The 22,153-nt window shown below is 37.7% G+C and overlaps 1 protein-coding gene across 2 annotated transcripts in view; it reads right to left on the bottom strand.

Moving 5' to 3' along the window:
- kcnc2 (potassium voltage-gated channel, Shaw-related subfamily, member 2) overlaps window positions 1-22,153 on the bottom strand; it is a 57,195-nt gene that overhangs the window by 5,172 nt on the left and 29,870 nt on the right. Inside the window, exons 2-4 of one of the 2 annotated variants that reach the window (XM_056456230.1) lie at window positions 8,555-9,485; window positions 6,603-6,773; window positions 752-813 (exon numbers count right to left, since the gene is read on the bottom strand). In XM_056456230.1, the coding sequence (XP_056312205.1) occupies window positions 752-813; window positions 6,603-6,773; window positions 8,555-9,485 (1,164 nt within the window). Of the gene's footprint in view, window positions 1-751; window positions 814-6,602; window positions 6,774-8,554; window positions 9,486-22,153 lie in introns of those variants that run through there. The other variant, XM_056456229.1, reaches the window with a different exon arrangement.

The raw sequence follows: 22,153 nt of genomic DNA, 5'->3' as shown, positions 1-22,153 counted from the left end.
GGATGAGGAGATTCCCTCTAAAAAAATTGTGTAAAGCGCTTTGAGTGTCCAGAAAAGTGCTATAGAAATGTATGGAATTATTATTATTTTATAATTTGGTCACACTTTATTTTGATGTTTGTTGAATTTAGTTACATTGCATCTACATGCCAACTAATTCTCATTAGATTATCAGTAGACTGTTAGGTTAGGGTTAGTGTAAGTTGACATGTACTAGCAAAGTTTCTTATAGTCAGTTAAATGTCTGTTTAGCAGCAGTATCAGCAGATATTAAGCAGACAGTCTACTAATACTCAAATGGACCAACAAAATGAAGTGTTACCTATAATTATATTATATTATTATAATTATTATGATTACTTTCTGAAACCACACTATTTACTTTATATTATAAAAAGCAATAATATAAAAGCATTATTACTAATTAAACTAATATAAACTATTTCTAAAACTAGAACAGCTGCTTGAAGATAATAAAATATCACATTAGCAGCTGGATAAATAAATCATTTCAGAGGCAGAGCAAATATGTTTTGATTAATACGTGCACTTATGAATCGTCACTCGAATAGGCCAGGAATGTGTTTTGATGAGATTTCTTTAATTGGGATTTAATCCAGTGTTGTTGTGTAGCGATCTGAAGGCCACTAAGAGTCATTTTCTCTCTCTCTCTCTCTCTTCATCATTCTCATCCTCATGTTCACACATAGGGAGAGCGTCTGTTACCTTTGAGTCTCGTCTGCTTCCTCGTTTAAGACAGAACGCTCCCCTCGGCCCGGCTGAAGCGCGCAAACACCACCTCTGAGCAGTGATCTGTGTGTACAGCAGCGGTGTGAGGCCCACGGGAACACACACACACACACACACTCACTCACAAGAGCGGGAGGTTGAGACATGGCAGCATGTACTGTCGAAGTCAAAATTACTACCCTCCTTTTTCAAATATTTCCCAAATGATGTTGAACAGATTCAGGAATTTTTACACAGTATTTCCTTTAATCTTTTTTCTTCTGGAGAAAGTCTTATTTGTTTCATTTCAGCTAGAATAAAAGAAGTTCTTAATTGTTTTAAAAATCTCATTTTAAGGTCAATTTTATTAGCCCCCTTAAGCAATATTAGTTTTAGATTGTCTGCAGAACAAACCCTAACTTTACCCTAATTAACCTAGTTTAGTCTTTAAATGTCACATACTAATATCTTGAAGAATATCTAGTCAAATATTATTTACTGTCATCATGACAAAGAGAAAATAAATCAGTTATTAGAGATGAGTTATTAAAACTATTATGATTAGAAATGAAACTGGGGAGGACAATATAAAGACGGGTTAATAATTAAGGAGGGCTAATAATTCTGACTTCAGCTGTACACAGACAAGCACACAGCTTACACACACACATACACACCTGAGCGCGAGCTTTTACAGATAAATCTTATTCTGCACTTGTGCTTAAAAGCTTAAAGCTTGTTTCTAAGTGAGCTGAACTCTCCCTGAATAAATATTTTATGGCTGGATAATCACATTCATTCAGCGTATCTCACTAAAACATGTTCGGCTTCATGACATCATCAAAAACAGAAAGATTTCTTGCATTTACTCATAAAAAAAGCTAATTTTATCTAAAGTAAATACTCATTTTCATTATTTATCTTTAAAATTTACAGCAAGTAATTTGCAATTAAAATAAGCCATGTTACTGTAATAAAAAATATGTTCAATAAAACAGTTAATTAAAATAAAAAATTTTACGTTCATTTGTTTAATTAATTCATGTTTATTTTTATATTGTTCCAAATAAATATATTTTTAAATGTATTAAGTAATTAATAATTAAAACAAAACAAAATCTTTATTACTTTAATAAAATACATATTTTAAATTTAATTGTAATTAAAAAATAAAGTAAACTATAATTTAAAATCCATATTTGAAACAATTTATTATTCAATTAAATTATAAAAATCACAATTTATAGTTATTAACCAATTAAAATTTCACAATTTATGCTTGATTAACTAATATTAATTTTTTGCCAAAAATAATGAGCCAGATAAAGAGGAATTACTTACAATTAAAAAAAAACAAAACACAATTTACGTGTCAAATTTAACAATAAAGGTCTTAAAAGTCGTCTTTATTTTAATAACGCAGTATATAGATTATGATTTTGTGAGATTCTCACTAATATTTATTATAAACTTTCTGAAACCACATTATTTACATAAAAATAGAGAAAGATCACATACTGCCTCGGCCAGAAAGGGAGGAGTCTTTGTAGTATATTTGACTGTGAGTGGGCGTGGCTTCATAAAATGGACAAATAGAGTTGTCGAAGGCGTGGCCTCTGCAGTTCACCATATATGGTGGGCAGAGACTTTACAGTATGTTTGGTCAAGTATTAGTGGGTGTGGCTTCAGCAGTTCAGCATATATTATGGGAGTCTGTGCAATACATTTGCTCAAGTATTAGGGGGTGTGGCTTCAGCATATATTGTGCGTGGAGATTTTGCAGTACATTTGGTAAAGTATAAGTGGGTGTGGCTTCAGCAGTTCCGCACATATTGTGGGTGGAGATTTGCAGTACATTTGGTCAAGTATTAGTAGGCGTGGCCTTAGCAGTTCAGAATATGTGGTGGGCGGAGTCTTTGCAGAACCTTTGATCAAGCATTAGTGGGTGTGGCTTCAGCATATATGGTGGGCGGAGTCTTTGCAATACATTTGGTAAAGTGTTAGTGGGAGTTCAGCATATTTGGTGGGTGGAGTCTTTGAGTTAGTGGGCGTGTCCTCAGCTGACAGATAGGAATGGTGAGCGGTTGCGGCGAATGGGACAGGGCGAGGTCACTGGAGAGAGATGGAGAGCGCTGTACACGTTGTTTAAACTCCGAGATTTCTCCGAGCCTTCAGACGTGAGAGAACGCAACAGTAAAAAAGCACAAAGACACACTGAACACGTGCGTGACGGGACATATGCACACACATTACAGAACACAGCACACTGACTGCGTCCAGCGATCAAAATGAAATGGCTCCTGTGTTTTCACTCTGATCCCTGGACATGTTGTGTGTGAAATCAAGTGCTCGGTTACTGCTCATATAATCAAAGCATAAAAGGTTTGGATAATTTTACTATAACGTCCAAATATGATGATGGTGATGAAAATTTAACCAAAATATGTCAGTGAAAGCCATACTGGATGGAAATGTCAACTAAAACTGTACATAAACCTCAAATATTGTTCTCTCTATCCTAAATATTTTGCCTACTGTATGTCTCTCATGCATATGATTAATGAGTTTGACTACTGTTAAGCAAACAGCAGCTCTGTCTATAGAATCATATATAATAACAGTCCTGACCAGATGTGTTACTTTAGAATGTTGTTTACACTTCATGGCATGATAATCAATGCTAGTAAATGATACTGATATAGGCATACAGTATCATATATATATATATATATATATATATATATATATATATATATATATATATATATATATATATATATATATAGGTCAAAGAGCACTACACAGTAAAAGAGCAACAATGGATTATATATATAAAAATGCACACACACACACACACACACACACACACACACACACACACACACACACACACACACACACACACACACACACACACACACACACACACACACACACACACAAGCAAATTTGCCATAAAAATGATAAGATAATCATTATATAAAAAATTAAGTAAAAATCATAAGGTCATAAGCAAGCTGGTATATCATACGCATTTACTAATAAAATAATACTAAAATGTAAAGGATGAACAAATGCAACAGCACAGCACAAAAATAATGGCCTTTAGCACCACACACACACACACACCAGTGGCTGCATCTGAGCTTAACCTTCAGGAAGGGTTATTAGCCAAGCATTTGTATATGTTAACCAGGACTCTGAGCACCAACTCACATCAGCATGGTTATGAACTCATACATTTTATGTGCACATGCAAACACAATGCAAACAATAAATGCATGCAGACAAGCAAATGATGCAGTAATGATGCGCTGGTAAGAAAGCTCAAAAATTAACTGCTAAGCTTTATATATATATACTGTACATATCTTTAAGGGATGCTGTGTGAACGTTACCCTTGAGTTATGAACATGTTCTTCTGAATGCTAAAACCTCCAATTTATTAAATGTGAAAACAAGTAAAAATAAAAAAAAATATATATATAAAATTTCCTTGTTAATTTTTTTTCTTCAGAATTTTATATTTTTTTACATTTTCGTAAGCAGTTTGAGAAAGAAAATTTCGAATGCTCTCTGTTTAAAACCTAATTAGACATTTTTCAGGAATATTTAACTAACATGCTGCAAATAAACATTGCGTAATGTTTTTCCTTGGTTGTGTGAGTTTTATGCTGCGTTCACCCCAGACACGACATGCATGTATAAATCTATTTACGTGTAGATAGACATTTTGAGTTTACTCGCTTCATTCGCACATCAAATTTACTTCACAACAGACATGGATTCGTGTCATAAGCAGGGCTTCTGTCTGCCCGGTGACTCTAGCTTCGTTGCTAAATGGCTAACATGGATTTTATTAAGAGAGTAGCTATGTTTATGTGCTTTAGGAAGGCTGAAAAACAGCATAGATTCGTTCGGCGCCATGTCGAAGTCCACTCGATTCTTTCAGAGGTGCACCAGTTTTGTGAGTTCAGCAACTCCTCGAGAAACTGTACCTAGATGATGGAGGCTTTCAGCTGTGCTTCAGCCTGAGCCGAGCCCAGTTTGATGAGCTGTTGTTCGGTGTCAGCAAGAGGATTTCCCCTCGAGACACCAACAAGCAGCACTATGTCATAATCAAGCTCATGATTGGTTACCATGGCGCGAATGTCTGCCAAAGTTCAGATTTCCCAACTCGAGTGATTCAAATGCACAAAACGATCAACTCATGAATCGCGTCATTTACGCCACGTCTTCGCACAAAACGCGCTGCAGGATGTTTATTCACGTCTTTGCATTGACTTAACATGTAAATCACTCAGACTTGACGCTTTATCCATGTCTGGTGTGAAAGCAGCATTAGATAGTATTTTAATAAATATAAAATGCTGCAGAAACATGTTTCATGTTGCATTACATTAAAGGGCACGTATTATACCCCCTTTTTTTACAAGATATAAATTCTCTAATGTCGCTAGAGTGTGTGTGTGAAGTTTCAGCTCAAAATAACACACAAAAAATGTTTTTTAACTCTCTGAAACTGCTCCTTTTGGGCTTTGATCCCAATTGTGCAGGTTTGGTGACTGTCACTTTAAATTCAAATGAGATTGTGCTCTTTCCAAAAGAGGGCGGAGCTACAAATCCTTTAGCATAACAGCAGATTCCAAACAGTTGCTTCTCACTCAGGGCTGTAAATGCTAATGAGGGAGAGATGGTCACTAGTGGGCGGGGCTTTCCCCTTCTAATGACACGTACAAACGGAGAATGTCAATCAAAGGCTGTTTCTCAATTTCAAGGACGCAGAGAACGGACTTGCGTTTTTGTGAAGATCGGTCTTACCAGGTCACCTCGGAAGAACGAACTCGGGAGACCGCGAGAACAGTTCCTGAAATGAGATGCTGCGTTCTTCCTGATGGTCATGTGACCTTTTGGCATTTTTAATGGAAAATTATGTAAACATTACAGCATTCATACAACGATTTATTGTTTTTCCCCTTTTCACAATATATACTAATGTAAAGACTTTACAAATATACGTTGCACAATATAAATAAAACAGGTTTTAATAAACATCCTTAATGTGTTTATTCCTTTATTACCATTTTTTATAGTAATGTTTATATTTACAGTCTCATTTAGGGAAACTCCTGAGATTAAGAAGTCATATCTCTGAATCTCTTTAATAATAAATCTAAGTAAAATGCTGCGCTTCCCAACTCCGGTCGCAATGACTTCTGGGACTTCTCGAGCGAGTTCGATGCTCAAGTCTGCATCCATGCGTCCTTGATATCAAGAACACATCTGGGAAGTTTCACGCATCCTTCGTTCTTGAGTACTGGAACTGAACTTTAGCAGTAGATGATGACGTTACACGAGAACACGAGGACGCAAGATCGCTGAAAAACGTATATTGAAAAACAGCCAAAGTGTTTCTGTAGACTGTTTTATCAAGTCTGATTATAAACAATATAGTTAATTAATTGTTACCATTATATTCACAGACTGTTGTCACACGAGTGTGTTTAAGCCCCTTATAAGGGTGAGTTTTCTAATTAATAACATAAAAAATGTTTCAGTAATGTTTGCGAGTTTGAGGCATTATTAAAGACCTGGAATGAATCTTCTAATAGAGGAAGAATGTTTGTTCATAACTTTGAGAGAACTTTGCCAGAACATTCCCTGTTAGATATCTGACCAGCATTGATTACTGCTATAAACTGTGTATTTATAATATAATCCTCTACTGGACAGTCTGAGTTCTTCATTTCCATCAGTGAAACATTGATGTCAGTGGATGAATGGACTGACTTTATGATCAATGAGATGGCTTTATGAAATGTGATGGGTGTGTCTATGCAAGTGAGGTAGAAATGAGGGCTGTGATTGGTCACCTGTTTTCCGTATGGCTGCGTCTGCGGTGCAGGTGTAGTCGCTGGCGGCAAGCAGAAAACACGTGCCCTCGGTGTGATGGTCCTGTTCACGGACACTGGACTGACGCATGGGCATGCGCGCCTCTGGAGACATGCTGATGTCACTTCCTGCGCTGCAGTCAGCTGACAGCACTAGAGGCAAATGGAGAAAAACATTGATTTTAACTCATTCATTTTCCTTCAGCTTAGTCCCTTTATTCATCAGGGGTCACCACAGCGGAATGAATCGCCAACTATTCAAGCATATGTTTTACACAGTGGATGCCCTTCCAGCTGCAACCCAGTACTGGGGAAACACCCATACACTACGGCTAATTAATTTCACCAACAGCACATGCGTTTGGACTGTGGGGGAAACCGGAGCACCCGGAGGAAATCCACGCCAACACGAGGAGAACATGCAAACTCCACACAGAAATGACAACTGGCCCAACCGGGATTCGAATCAGCAACCTTCTTGCTGTGAGGCGACAGTGCTAACCACATAATTTTTTGTAACTTGTAATGCATTACCCCCAAGTGTTTATTTACAGTCAGTACATTTACATGGAGACCAATACTTCATATCAGTACTTTTAATATAAGTCCATCATGTAAACAGCAAACTTTTGATTACTTGAATCTGCCTAAGGTCATAATCAAACTAAACAGAATTGGAATTAAGACATGTGGAGTATTCCTGTTTAAGTTGCATTACTGAAGTGCAGTACATAGTTTGAGGTAATCAAACTATTACTGTTATCATTTGCGCTCCGTTTTGCGACAGGACGCACACGGCAGTCGTCAGGCATTTGACGACAAACAGAAGAGAATAGCTTCAAGCAAGAGAGCACATTTTTGGTGCGAGCTGTAAACAATGACTATGCTAAAAATGCTGGAACAAATAGTTATTATGAAGTGCTTTGACTTTGAAGTGACTTTCAAGAGTTCACACTCAGCTGATCATTGATAATAAAGTGTATTTTGGCATGCTGTCCCGGGAGAGAGCCTTGAGCTCATAAGATCCTGGAGCCCAGGGCTCCCTTCTGTTTGAAGCGCAAGAGGGGAGTTTGAGCTCAGGTAGGTCTTGAGATATGTGCGGAGATATAGCTGGCAAAAATTTGTATTAAGATGCTACATTGGAGTAGTCAATTTACTTATGGTGTATGTCTTTGGATGGTGGGAGGAAACCCAGGGAAAACCCACGCAAGCATGGGGAGAACATGCAAACTCCGCACAGAAACGCCAACCAGCAGCGTTCTTGCTGTGAGACAACAGTGCTAACCACTGGGCCGCCGTGCCACCCCATCAGGAGAAAAGGAGGAGTAGGGGTGGAAGGGGGGATTCTTTAAGACGAACATGACTGGAGTGGAAAACGTTGTCAGTATTCATCAGATTGATGCAATATATGGAGCAGATGCGGCACCAGCCGTGATCAATCAGAAGCACATGATCCTCTCGAAATTAGTTTAGAAATAAACCACACTTGTTGTGGGGGCATGAATGAAAAGTGGCCTGTTGCTTGAGAATGTGCACCCACCATTATCTGTATGCATGCATAGTGTGAGACATTAACTGCAGTTGAACTTGTTGCTAAATTAAAAACAAGCCAACATATGACGCCAAAACGAACACGAACTGCTGTTGCGTGAAACACCGGAGGAAACTAGCGTCAAATGCTGACGTAATGACATTAATCGATCTATGTACTGTAACAGGTAAAAACAAGAACATTCAAAAAGCGACTCATGTAAACGCCTCAGTCATATTATCATCTAATTCAGATTGAGGCTAATCATTTTATTACTGATGTCCAAGTAGACAAAGTCATAGAAACAGCTCCAGATGAACAGATTCAGTCATTTGAGGACTTTTATTGGGGGGCGGTAGTATCCTTTATTTTCCCATCCCAATGTTGACAGGTATGTTCTCACCTGAGCGATGTCTCTCCAGTCCTCGGCTCTGTCCGATACACAGCTCCCCCTGTGTGCTGTTGCAGGCTGTGCTCAGATCAGTTCTGCAGTACAGCGGCGAGCCCGTCTGCACCACCTGCGGGATGTGCTTCTTCCTCTTCTTCGGGAGCTTCTGTTTAGCCATGGCCAGCGAATAATACATGCCAAAGTTATTAACGATAACCGGCACCGGCATCGCTATCGTGAGCACGCCAGCAAGGGCACACAACGCTCCCACAACCATCCCAGACCACGTTTGAGGGTACATATCACCATAACCCAACGTTGTCATTGTAACAACCGCCCACCAAAAGCCAATAGGGATATTTTTAAACATAGTGTGATGACTTGCTGTTGGGTCGTTGGGACTGGCGCCGATCCGCTCTGCGTAGTAGATCATAGTAGCGAATATTAAGACGCCCAGCGCTAGGAAGATAATGAGGAGGAGGAATTCGTTAGTGCTGGCACGGAGAGTGTGTCCCAATACGCGGAGCCCTACAAAGTGACGAGTCAACTTGAAGATCCGCAGGATGCGAACGAAACGCACCACTCGCAGAAAACCCAGCACGTCTTTAGCAGCTTTGGAGGAAAGTCCACTCAGTCCCACTTCCAAGTAAAACGGCAGTATGGCCACAAAGTCAATGATGTTGAGGACGCTCTTGATGAACTCCAGTTTGTCCGGGCTGAATGTGACACGCACCAGAAACTCGAAGGTGAACCACAGCACGCAGACTCCCTCCACATATGTGAGCGCCGGGTCGGTCTCGATCTCGTATTGCTGGCTGATGTCGGTTAGCGTTTCGTTTCGCAGCGGATCCGTCTTGTTGATGATGGTGTTGAAGGCTTCGTGAGTTTCCAGGCAGAAGGTGGTGATGGAGACCATAATGAAGAACAAGGAGGCGAAGGCGATGAACTGAGGAGAAAAGACAAAGAGAGATGGAAAACACTGTTATTTACATTGTATGAAATGATGTGTTCCCTGCAATTCATTCATGTTGTCCCAAGTTAATTTTACAAATGCCCTCCTGAATGTTGTCAAAGAGCGAGGAAATTTTCACAGTATTTCCTATAATGTTTTTTCCTCTGGAGAAAGTCTTATTTGTTTTATTTCGGATAAAATAAAAGCAGTTTTAATTTTTTTAAAGCCATTTTAAGTTCAATATTATTAGCCCCCTTCAGCAATGTATTTTTGATTGTCTACAGAACAAACCATCGATATACAATAACTTGCCTAATTACTCTAAATTTACCCTAATTAATGAGGATCAAAGCATAAAAGGGTCAGTTTCAAACATTTATAAAACATATAACGGGTGGCACGGTGGCTCAGTGGTTAGCACTGTCACCTCACAGCAAAAAGGTTGCTGGTTCGAGTCCTGGCTGGGTCAATGGCATTTCTGTGTGGAGTTTGCATGTTCTCCTCATGTTGGTGTGGGTTTCCTCCGGGTGCTCCGGTTTCCCCCACAGTCCAAACAAATGCGCTATAGGGGAATTGATCAACTAAATTGTCCGTAGCGTATGTGTGTGTGTGTGTGTGTGTTAATAAGAGTGTATGGGTGTTTCCCAGTACTGGGTTGCAACTGGAAGGAGATCCGCTGCGCAAAACAAATGCTGGATAAGTTGGTGGTTCATTCCACTGTGGCAACCGCTGATTAATATAGGTACTAAGCTGAAGGAAAATAAATGAATTAATCAAACATAAATGTTAATTAAATTAGAAATTATACATTTATTTAGCAAATTTATACACTCATTCGATCATACATTCAATTTTATTTTGGCTTAGTCCCTTATTTATTAGGGGTCACCACAGCAGAATGAACTGTCGACTACTCTGGCATATGTTTTACAAAACAGATGCAAATTTATACATATACTATTTTATTATATTAACAATCACACTCACACACACACACACACACACACACACACACACACACACACACACACACACACACACACACACACACACACACACACACACACAAAAGTATAAATAAATGTACATATGATAAACAATGAAGTCATAAGTCCAAGGCACTCAAAAAGCAAGTGAAAAAGCCTTTATTAACATGACTATTCCATAAGTGAAGTTTATTCACCAATCAGACGATTCCTAAGCCACTATAAATACCCTGAATTACATATAACAGCCATCTTCGTTTTGAAGAATCCCCCCTTCCACCCCTACTCCTCCTCCTTTCCTAGATGGGTGGCACGGTGGCCCAGTGGTTAGCACTGTTGCCTCACAGCAAGACCGTCACTGGTTCTAGTCCTTACCAAGCCAGCCGACGTGTCTGTGCAGAGTTTACACATTCTCCCATGCTCACGTGGGTTTCCCCTGGTTTCCTCTCACCGTCCAAAATCAAGCAACTTAAGCTAATCGACTAATCCAAATCAGCACCATAGACGTGCTCCTAGTAAGTAGTTATCTCTTAAGAGCAATTACTATCTGTTCATTAGCTACTACAGCAGGGGAGTTCTCCAGATCCACCTAAGCTCAAACTCCCCTCTCGCCTTGCAAATGGGAGGGAGCCCTGGACTCGAGGATCTTATGAACTCAAGGTTCTCTCTCGAGGCAGCATGCCAAACAAGCTTTATAATCAATCAAAACAGCATCTACACTACAGTTACCTTGGACTTATGATTTCGTTGTTTATCTTGTTGTTTAGCACCGACACATTACCTACCCCTGAAGCTCGTTGGGTTTGATTTACAAAGATTTTGATTTTGAAAGTTTACAAAATCAACGAACAAGAACACATTTAAATAATAATTAGATAAGAATTAGATGAAAACAGTTTACATTATTTAGTCAAATTACCTTAATAAACATTCATTCATTCATTTTCCTTTGGCTTAGTCCCTTATTTATCAGGTGTCCCCACAGGGGAATGAAAAGCCAACCATTCCAGCATGTGTTTGCATAGCAGATGCCTTTCCAGCCACAACCCATTACTGGGAAACAGCCATACACACTAACATTCACACACACACACTCATACATTATGGCCAATTTAGTTCAGTTCCCCTATAGCTCATGTGTTTGTACTGTGGGGGAAACCAGAGCACCGAGAGGAAACCCACACCAACACATGCAAACTCCACACAGAAACACTGACTGACCCAGCTGGGACTTGCTGTGATGCCACAGTGCTAACCACTGAGCTACCGTGTTGCCCCACCTTAATCAATATCAATGATTTAACATATCAACAGAAAGAAATGAAATGTGATGGACTGACTGCGGGACTCATGAACTGATTCTCTCGAGTCAGCTGATTCCTTTGGACGCCTCAGATGAGCGACAGAAGGAGTGTTTGAGGAGACATATTTATTTACAGCATGAAGTCAGATTATTGCCGGTGTGTTCAGTCTGGCTGTTGTGATGATAATGTGAAGCTCCGGTATCTCGACCGGTCAGTGATGTGTAATATTTCATATCAATAACAGACTGAGTCAGACATCACAGCAGCTGCACTCAGAGTCTGTCAACATCACTGTAACGTCCAGTGTTATTTAGAAAAACACACGTCAAAGCAGACCCACCAGAGCTGTCACTCAAACACACACTCTCTTTCTTCTCTCTCATCTTCATTATAGTGATTATTAATATTAAGATGCACATCCTTTACCCAGTGATGGGTTGCAGCTGGAAGGGTATCCGCTGGGTAAAACATGTGCTGGATAAATTGGCGGTTCATTCCACTGTGGTGACCCCGGATTAATGAAAGGACTAAGCCGAAAAGAAAATGAATGAATAAATGAATGAATGAAGATGCACATCTCATTTAACCTCCCAATATAAAAAAGGACATACATTTATACATATAAATAAAATATTAATTATTGTTTACATAAAAAGTAATAAAAGTAGACATTTACTTTGCGACCACATATAATTCTATGCTTTATGCTGCACTAATTTATATTCACCACTGATTATTAATATTAAGAAGATACATATCTCATATAACCCGCACCATATAAAATAGGGCACACATTTATACATAAATAAAATATAAATATTTACATAAAAAGGTAGACATCTAATGTACATTCCTCATACAATTCTATGCTTTATGCTGCATTTATTAATTTATACTCACAAGTGATAATATTAAGATGCATATCCCATATAACCTCACCAAATAAGAAAGGGTAATTAATTATACACACATTTATATATATATATATATATATATATATATATATATATATATATATATATATATATATATATATATATATATATATATATATATATATATATATAATATTTGTTTACATAAAAGGTAGGCATTTACTGTACATACCCCATATAAATATATGTATTATGCTGTTTTATTTTATATTCACAAGTGATCATAAATATTAAGATGCATATTCCAATGTAACCATATAAGTTATTGTTTCCATAAAAGGTAGACATTTACTGTACATATACCATATAATTCTATGCTTTATGCTGCATTTATTAATTTATATTCACAAGTGATTAATAATATTAAGATGCACATCCAATATAACCTCTCCATATTAAAAAGTGCAAATATTTACATATAAACAAAATATTAATATTTGTTTACATGATAGGTAGACATTTACTGTACATACCCCATATAAATATATGCATTATGCTGTATTAATTTATAATCACAAGTGATTATTAATATTTAGATGCATATTCCAATATAACTTCACCATATGAAATAGGGCACACATTTATACATAAATAAAATATAAATATTTCCATAAAAGGTAGACATTTACTGTACATAGCCTATATAATTCTATGCTTTATGCTGCATTTAATAATTTATACTAACAAGTGATTATTAATATTAAGAATATACATATCTCATATAACCGCACCATATAAAATAGGGCACACATTTATACATAAATAAAATATAAATATTTCCATAAAAGGTAGACATTTGCTGTACGTATCCCATATAATTCTATGCTTTATGCTGCATTTATTAATTTATACTCACAAGTGATTATTAATATTAGGATGGATATCCCATATAACCTCGCCAAATAAAATTCTTTTCGGCTTAGTCCCTTTATTAATCCAGGGTCCCCACAGCGGAATGAACTGCCAGCTTATCCAGCACGTTTCACGCAGCGGATGCGCGTCCAGCTGCAACCCATCCCTGGGAAACATCCATACACACTCATACACTACGGACAATTTAGCCTACCCAATTCACCTTTATCACATGTCGTTAGACTGTGGAGGAAACCGGATCACCCGGAGGAAACCCATGTGAACGCGGGGAGAACATGCAAACTCCACACAGAAACGCCAACTGACCCAGCTGAGGCTCAAACCAGCGACCTTCTTGCTGTGAGGCGACAGCACTACCTACTGCGCCACTGTGTCGTCCCCTATGTAAAATATGGCATAAATTTATATATATATATATATAAATAAATGTGTGTGTGTATATGCATGTGTCAGGTGTGTGTGTGTTAATTGTGTGAATGTGTGGTCTGTATATGTGTGTATGTCAGGTGTGTGTGTGTGTGTGTGTGTGTGTGTATGTGTTAAGTGTGTGAATGAGTGGAGTGCGTGTGTGTATGTGCATGTGTATGTGTGTGTCAGGTGTGCGTGTGTGAGAGAGCGTGTGTGGCATCTGTCGGGCACATGTCAGGGGTGTGTGTGACATGTGTCAGTTGTGTGTATATATGATGTGTATATGCATGTGTCAGGTGTGTGTCAATGTGTGGCGTGTGTGTGTAAGGTGTGACTGAAGGTCAGCTGTGGACGATTCTCTCAGGACTCCACATCTTAACACACAGCAGACACCAAACCGTCTCCCAGGCAACAGTGTCAGGAAAAACTCCACAGCAACAAGAGCCTCTGTGCCAGACTCCTCTGAGAGTCATTAGCATAATACACACACACACACACACGCACACACACTTGCACGCACATTCACGCACACACAAACATATTCACTTCATTGACAGTGAGACACTAAACAGACTTTTAGTGTTTCTGTGTTGCATTTTACAGTAATAAATACTAGAATTGGGTGTCACGGTGGCGCAGCGGGTAACACAATTGCCTCACAGCAAGAAGGTCGCTGGTTCGAGCCTCGGCTAGGTCAGTTGGCGTTTCTGTGTGGAGTTGTTGGCGTGTGTTTCCAAGTCCAAACACATGCACTATAGAAGAATTGGGTAGGCTAAATTGTCCATAGTGTGTGTGTGTGTGTGTGAGTGAATGAGTGTGTGTGGGTGTTTCCCAGTGATGGGTTGCAGCTAGAAGTGCATCCACTGTGTAAAACATATGCTGGATAAGTAGGTGGTTCATTTCCGCGGTGGCGACCCCAGATTAATATAGGGAGTAAGCCGAAAAGAAAATAAATGAATGATTATTTTATACTATTTTAATCATTATTTGGAGGAGATTCACTCAGGTTGTTCCCAAAATATGACCACACTTACATCTGTGACTCTATTAGGGGTTTGGAATTAACAATTGAAATACATTAATACACATTTGCATATGTGACTGTATGCATGATAACAAAAACAAAGCATAATGCAGACACTGAATCATACAGTGACCTGCAAGTACATGCGTTGGGATTATGTTGAATTAATATATCCAAATATAAAATAGAATGAGCATGTGAATTATATGTGTGCAAACCAAGCCTATAATTCCACATGCTTTCTATATAGATATATTAATAAAAAACATACATGCTTAACATTATGGGGTATTCTGTTAAAAGCATTCTGCAGCTGTTGTGTTTTTCACCAAATAGTCTATACATTCTGAATATTTCCTTAATAAAATTTGCATAATGAGGTCATTTAACAGCTACTACTGTACTGTAACCTACAGCATCATCTACCACTTCCACATGCAGAACATCAGTAAATAACAGATGAAAAGATTTCATATAAAAATGCAGAATAAATTTGACGTCTACAGTGCTCAGCATATATAAGTACACCCCTCACAAATCTCTCTTTTAAATTCATATTTTTAATAGGAAGCTCTACAATATTATATTTGTATATTTTTGTTAGATACGCTCCAGATTTGGCTTCTGTACTGACTAATCTAATGTTTACACACTCTCAGAAATAAAGGTATTCGAGCTGTCACTGGGGTGGTACCTTTTCAAAACGTACACATTTCTACTTAAAGGGTCCATATTGGTACCTCAAAAGTATATATTAGTACCTAAAAATTTGAAGAGGAACACTTTTGTACTTTTTGGGTACTAATATGTACCCTTGAGGTATTACTATGGACCTTTAAGGTACATATTTGTATCTTTTGAAAAGGTACCACCCCAGAGACAGCTCATGTGCCTTTATATCTGAGAGCGCATAAACATTAAATTAGTCAGTACTGAAGCCAAATCTGGAGTGTATCTAACAAAATAACTTACAATAACACTACAAGTACACTCAAATTTATATGATAGAGAAAATATTAAATAATTTTTTTTTTTTAAATCAAGACAAAAGCGAAAAAATCATCAAATTTAGTTGAAATTTTGTAGGTTGTAATCTTTTTTTTTTTTTTTTGCAATATCTAGCTTTAATTTAATTGTATTATGTTTCAATTTTTTAAATATTTTTGATGACTACAATATTATTTTAATAAATATATCAGTTTAATAAATCTGTTTTGTTTAAATGCTCCAAAACACATTAACTATATTCACAGAGAAATTAATAAAAATATTCATTTTCAAAATGAAGCGTACTCATATGCTGAGCACTGCATAGCAAACTATCATTGCATTGCTAACTATACAATACTATTACAATACTTGTGTCACAATATTATTGACATAAATACTAATATGGTCACTTGTGTGCAATATGCATGAAATCCAAACATTAATAAAGATCTTCCTCAATAAACTGACTTTCCACAGTGTATTGATAATACAGTTGCTTTTTGTACTCACACTTCCATTATATCTCACACTCATGAAGCACATGGGATGGTTTTGCACGTTGCTTTTCTAAGCTCACATTCATGGTCCATAAAATGTTGTGCTTCCCTTGATTACACACCTGTCCCTCTCTTTTCATTTGCCTTTCTACAAGTGATGCAGATTCCACCCAGTGTCCAAACACAGAATTACAATACAAAACAATACAAAACGCTTCTTCCGAAATCTGTTTTGATATTTGCAATTTATTACCATTTTCCAACTTCAAATTATGACTGAAAATGAAAACTTTGCAACTTTTTCTGTTCTATTCTATTATCTAATTTTTTTTGATAAACAATTATGGGATTTTTTACCGCAAGAAAAAGGTTCAAAGATTGAGCGAAAACAAAAACACTGCACCTATTTTATTCTATCCTTTCTATTCTATTTAAATACATTTTTATATATATTGATGTGATTTTTATGGCAAGAATATGTATTATTATTATTATTATTATTATTATTATTATTCAACATTTTAAATAACATTTAAATGCTCTAACAAACTAACATACTAATTAGCCAGTTGGCACTTCTGTGTGGAGACTGCATGTTCTTCCCATGTTGGCGTGGGTTTCCTAGGGTGCTCTCATTTCCCCCACGGTCCAAACACATGCGCTATATGTGAATTGGGTAAGGTAAATTGGTCATAGCGTATGTGTGTGAATGCAAGAGTGTATGGGTGTTTCCCAGTGATGGGTTGTGGTTGGAAAGGCATCCGCTGTGTAAAACATATGCTGGATAAACGTATGCTGGATAAGTTGGCGATTCATTCCACAGTGGCGACCCCTGATTAATAGAGGGACTAAGCTGAAAAGCAAATGAATGAGTAGTGGTCAAACATAGAATTACAATTCAAAATGGAATCTTATGAAATCTATTTTGCTATTTATTAACATTTTCCAAACAATCTTCAAATTGTGACTGAAAACAAAAACTTTGCACCTTTTTCTATTCTATTCTATTCTATTCTATTCTATTCTATTCTATTCTATTCTATTCTATTCTATTTTATTCTATTCAATTCTATTGTATTCTATTCCATTCTATTGTATTCTATTCTATTCTATTCTATTTTATTCTATTCCATTCTATTCCATTCTATTGTATTCTTTTCCATTCTATTCTATTCTATTCCATTCTATTCTATTTTATTCTATTACATTCTATTGTATTCTATTCTATTCTATTCTACTCTATTCTATTCTATTCTATTTTATTCTATTCAATTCTATTGTATTCTATTCCATTCTATTGTATTCTATTCTATTCTATTCTATTGTATTGTATTCTATTCTATTCTATTCTATTCTATTCCATTCTATTGTATTCTATTCTATTCTATTCTATTCTATTGTATTCTATTGTATTCTATTCTATTCTATTCTACTCTATTCTATTCTATTCTATTTTATTCTATTCAATTCTATTGTATTCTATTCCATTCTATTGTATTCTATTCTATTCTATTCTATTCTATTCTATTCCATTCTATTCTATTCCTTTCCATTCCATTCCATTCTATTGTATTCTGTTGTATTCTATTCTATTCAATTATTTAAATACTGATTCACCCTTAACACCCGATGGTGACCTACTCACACCCGCAGCTTCTCCACGATGGACGTCCAGTGTTCTCCGGCCTCCGGTGTCTAGACTGCAGCTCTGTTTGGCCAGAGGAGAAATGGTCGTGCGCAACTGAGCGTGTTTTTTCCCCTTCACTTTGGTCAATTGGTGAAGTTTTGTTCCTCACCACTGTCTCCCCTATCTTGCGTGGTTTGGAACTTGTGGAGCTGCGCATCGATGGATGAATTGAATTGAATTAAATACATTATATATTCATTTATTTATCAATTACCTTTAATGTACAGGACAGTAGAGATTATAGACAGGAAAGCATGTGGAGCAGTGAGAGGGAAAGGATCAGCAAAAGACCGCGAGGCGGGAATCAAACTCAGGTCGCTGTGAGCACCGAAGTGCATGTGTCGACGCACTAACCACTACATCACTGGCACTGACTTTTCTCATGATTATTTTATTATTAATGCTCTAAGATCTTCTATTCTATTCTATTTATATCGGCAAAGAAACATTTCTCCGTTTATCTAGCTAAAATTATATTGTTGGTGTGCATATTAAGACTGTCAAGCAGAAAAATCGACCAACACTTTTAGAAAAGCCTGTCATAAATGTTGTGTGCCTGCCGGCTTTACTTTACTTACTTACTAGCTTACATTAAAAAAGCCTCAACATCACCATCTAGTGGTCAGTAAAGAAAACTGACTGTTACGCAACCAAATAGTATTACTAAATATTATTAATATATTGATATCTGCTTGTTAAGTAGTGACGTGTTGGTGACGTACGTAATACTGTTTCCGGGTCCAAGCCGCCACTCATTTGAATTGAGAAAATATTCGTTTATGACCGCTTTTTATTCATATCACACTTTAAAGTGAATCTTATATAAAGTCATAGTGTACACAACAATCTCTGGGCTTTCTGCATCACAAATACCAAAATGTTAACAATTTATAAAGAAATGAATCACTTTCTGGCCATCAGATATTATGCATGGATATATATATTGCCATCGTGATTTTTGAAAGTATTACAGCGCTTAGTAAACGTTTATTATTAGCATTTGATGACTCTCCCCATACAGTTTGATAGAGCGCTTGGACTCGGAAGCCGCTTCGCATGACGTCACACATTTTATTTAGATTTCATTTTATTTATTTGTATTTTTAAAGGGCGGCACGGTGGCTCAGTGGGTAGCGCTGTCGCCTCACAGCAAGAAGGTCACTGGTTTGAGTCCCGACTAGGCAAGTTGGCGTTTCTGTGTGGAGTTTGCATGTTCTCCCTGTGTTGGCGTGGGTTTCCTCCGGGTGCTCCGGTTTCCCCCACAGTCCAAACACATGCGCTATACAGGGATTGAATATGCTAAATTGGCTGTAGTGAATGAGTGTGTATGGGTGTTTTCCAGTACTGGGTTGCCGCTGGAAGGGCATCCACTACATAAAACATATGCTGGATAAGTTGGCGGTTCATTCCGCTGTGGTTATCACAAATAAATAAGGGATTTAGCCAAAGTAGAATGAATTAATGTATTTTAAAGTATGTCTTACGCTTCGTTTTACCCTTTATTGTCAGCACTTTGGTCAGCTTTACTGTTTTAAAGTGCATTATAAACACAATTGAATTGAATTGAATGCAGTATTGTCGCAAAAAAATGCAATATTATGGCGTCTCAATATTTTTCCCACACCCTTAATAGTGAACATGACCAACTAGGACACTCAGAGCAAAGTGTGTCATGTAGAACAGAATCCAGTGCTGTCATGACTTCATCAGCGACGCTTCAGTGCTGTGATTCACTGTCAGATATTACAAATTGACAAATATCATCACTGACAGACACCACACACACACACACACACACACTTATCTGACTGGCGCGCTGTGAGTAACTGATGATCTTATGAGAACGAGAGACGCTGAATGTCAAATTAAGGGTATCAGAGGTGCAAGTGTGTGTGTGTGTGTATGTGTTAACAGGTGTGTGTGTGAGATCATGTGACTCAGGGAGGCTCCAGCATCTCACTCTCCCGGCAGGCAAACACTTATGTAGGTCATGCACAAAAAACCTGTCTGTGGGTCTGATCCAAAAACGAGTGCACTTCCCCGCCGCCTGCCTTCCAAGACAACACTATTATAATAATGATAATAAAAGACAATTACAGGAATAAAAGCACATCAGGGACTGATTTAGAGCCTTCTTCATAGACAACAATGCACATAATGAGCCACACACATAGACAATTAATGAACAAATAACTGATTTGAGAAGTTATTAATAGAGCACAGTGGGCAGCACGATCGCCTCACAGCAAGAAGATCGCTGGTTTGAGTCCCGGCTGGGTCAGTTGGCATTTCTGTATGGAGTTTGCATGTTCTCCCCATGTTGGTGTGAGTTTCCTCCGGGTGCTCCGGTTTCCCCCACAGTCCAAACACTGTCTCCTAATTAATTTTTTATTTATTATATTTATTTTATTTTTTATTTATTATATTTATTTTATTTTTTATTTATTATTATAAATGATATAAATAAGCCTTGTTTTTTATTATACAACAGATTGCTGTTGATTGCTTGTGAGAGCATGTGCGCGCGTGTGTGTACTGGCTTTGGTGGTTTACAACCACAGTTTTTTTGCATAATGAGATGGGTATGATTAGTTGTACTCTGCTACAGTGGTTTACAAGGACATGCTTTGTGTCCTTGTAAATTAATCACTTAAAATCATTCTTTACGGCGTCTTTTAACATTCACAATATCTCACAGATTTGGTTTAGGGGTATTGGTGGGGTATGGCCATATAATTAGTCATTTTTACTGCTTAAAATGCAATATGCCTATGGCGAGTCCTCATAAACCACCAATACCAACATGTGTGTGTGTGTGTGTGCATGTCTGGAGGAGTGAAGATCAGACTCAGACAGAAGTGAAAACAGCTCTCTGAAGCACATTCACACTAAAGTATTAATAGCAGAGTCATGAATGTGTGTTATCATGAGTGTGTGTGTGCTGTTTCTGTACAGATGTGACAACAGTACACTTCACAACTGCTTTAAACACAGTCCAGGACTCATTGATCTTCAATACTCCTGAACTTATTATCTAAACACTCGTCGTCTCTCGTTTTACAGCACACAGAGATGCTGTTCCTAATTTATCTTCAGTTTAAGATGTTCAGGAGCATCTGGAAAAACAAAAAGTGCCACAGAAATAATCATTTTCCTTTGATTAGCCCCATATTCATCTGGAGTCACCACAGCGGAATGAACCGACAACTATTCCAGCATATGTTTTACACAGCGGACGCCCTTCTAGCCGCAACCCAGTAATGTGAAACATCCATCCACTCTCATTCACACACACACACTCATACACTTCGGCCAATTTAATCATCAATTCCCCTATAGCGCATGTGTTTGACTTGCGGGGGAAGCCGGAGCACCTGGAGGAAACACACGCCAACACGTTATGCTAACGTATTTTAAACGTTGTCTAGTATTGTGCGAAGGGCTGTTATAGTAATATACTTGAAGCTGTGCTGTAGTCATATGCAGCAGTATTATGTTGACGCTGAATGATGTGATGTGTCAACTCTTTGGTTGGAGATCTCTTTGGGCTTTGCCGATCTCCTGTGTGTAAATAGATGGGAAAGGGACGCATTTTAGAGGTTTCTTGTGTGTGTGTGTGTTGTACGAGCTCACACACATGATCAGGACATCTGTTAAGACCTGCGGGATGACAGCGGGACTCTCTTGCTCTTGTGTGTGTGAGAGTGTGTGAGAGAGATTATGTGCGTATTTGTGTGTGTGTGTAAGATTATGTGTGCATTTGTGTTGAAAGAGTGTGTGTTTGTGTGTGTATTTGCATGTCAGAGTTTGTGTGTGTGTGTGCATTTGCATTTCCTACGTTGTGGGGATCAAATGTCCCCACAAGTATAGCAATACCAGTAAATTGTGACCTTGTGGAGAATTTTTTTCATCCCCATGAGAAGAACGACTCTGTGTGTGTGTGTGTGTGAGAGAGAGA

This window comes from Danio aesculapii, chromosome 4 (assembly GCF_903798145.1).
Source record: "Danio aesculapii chromosome 4, fDanAes4.1, whole genome shotgun sequence".
NCBI classification, from domain to species: Eukaryota; Metazoa; Chordata; class Actinopteri; order Cypriniformes; family Danionidae; genus Danio; species Danio aesculapii.
This window is presented reverse-complemented; position numbering and strand designations above follow the sequence as displayed.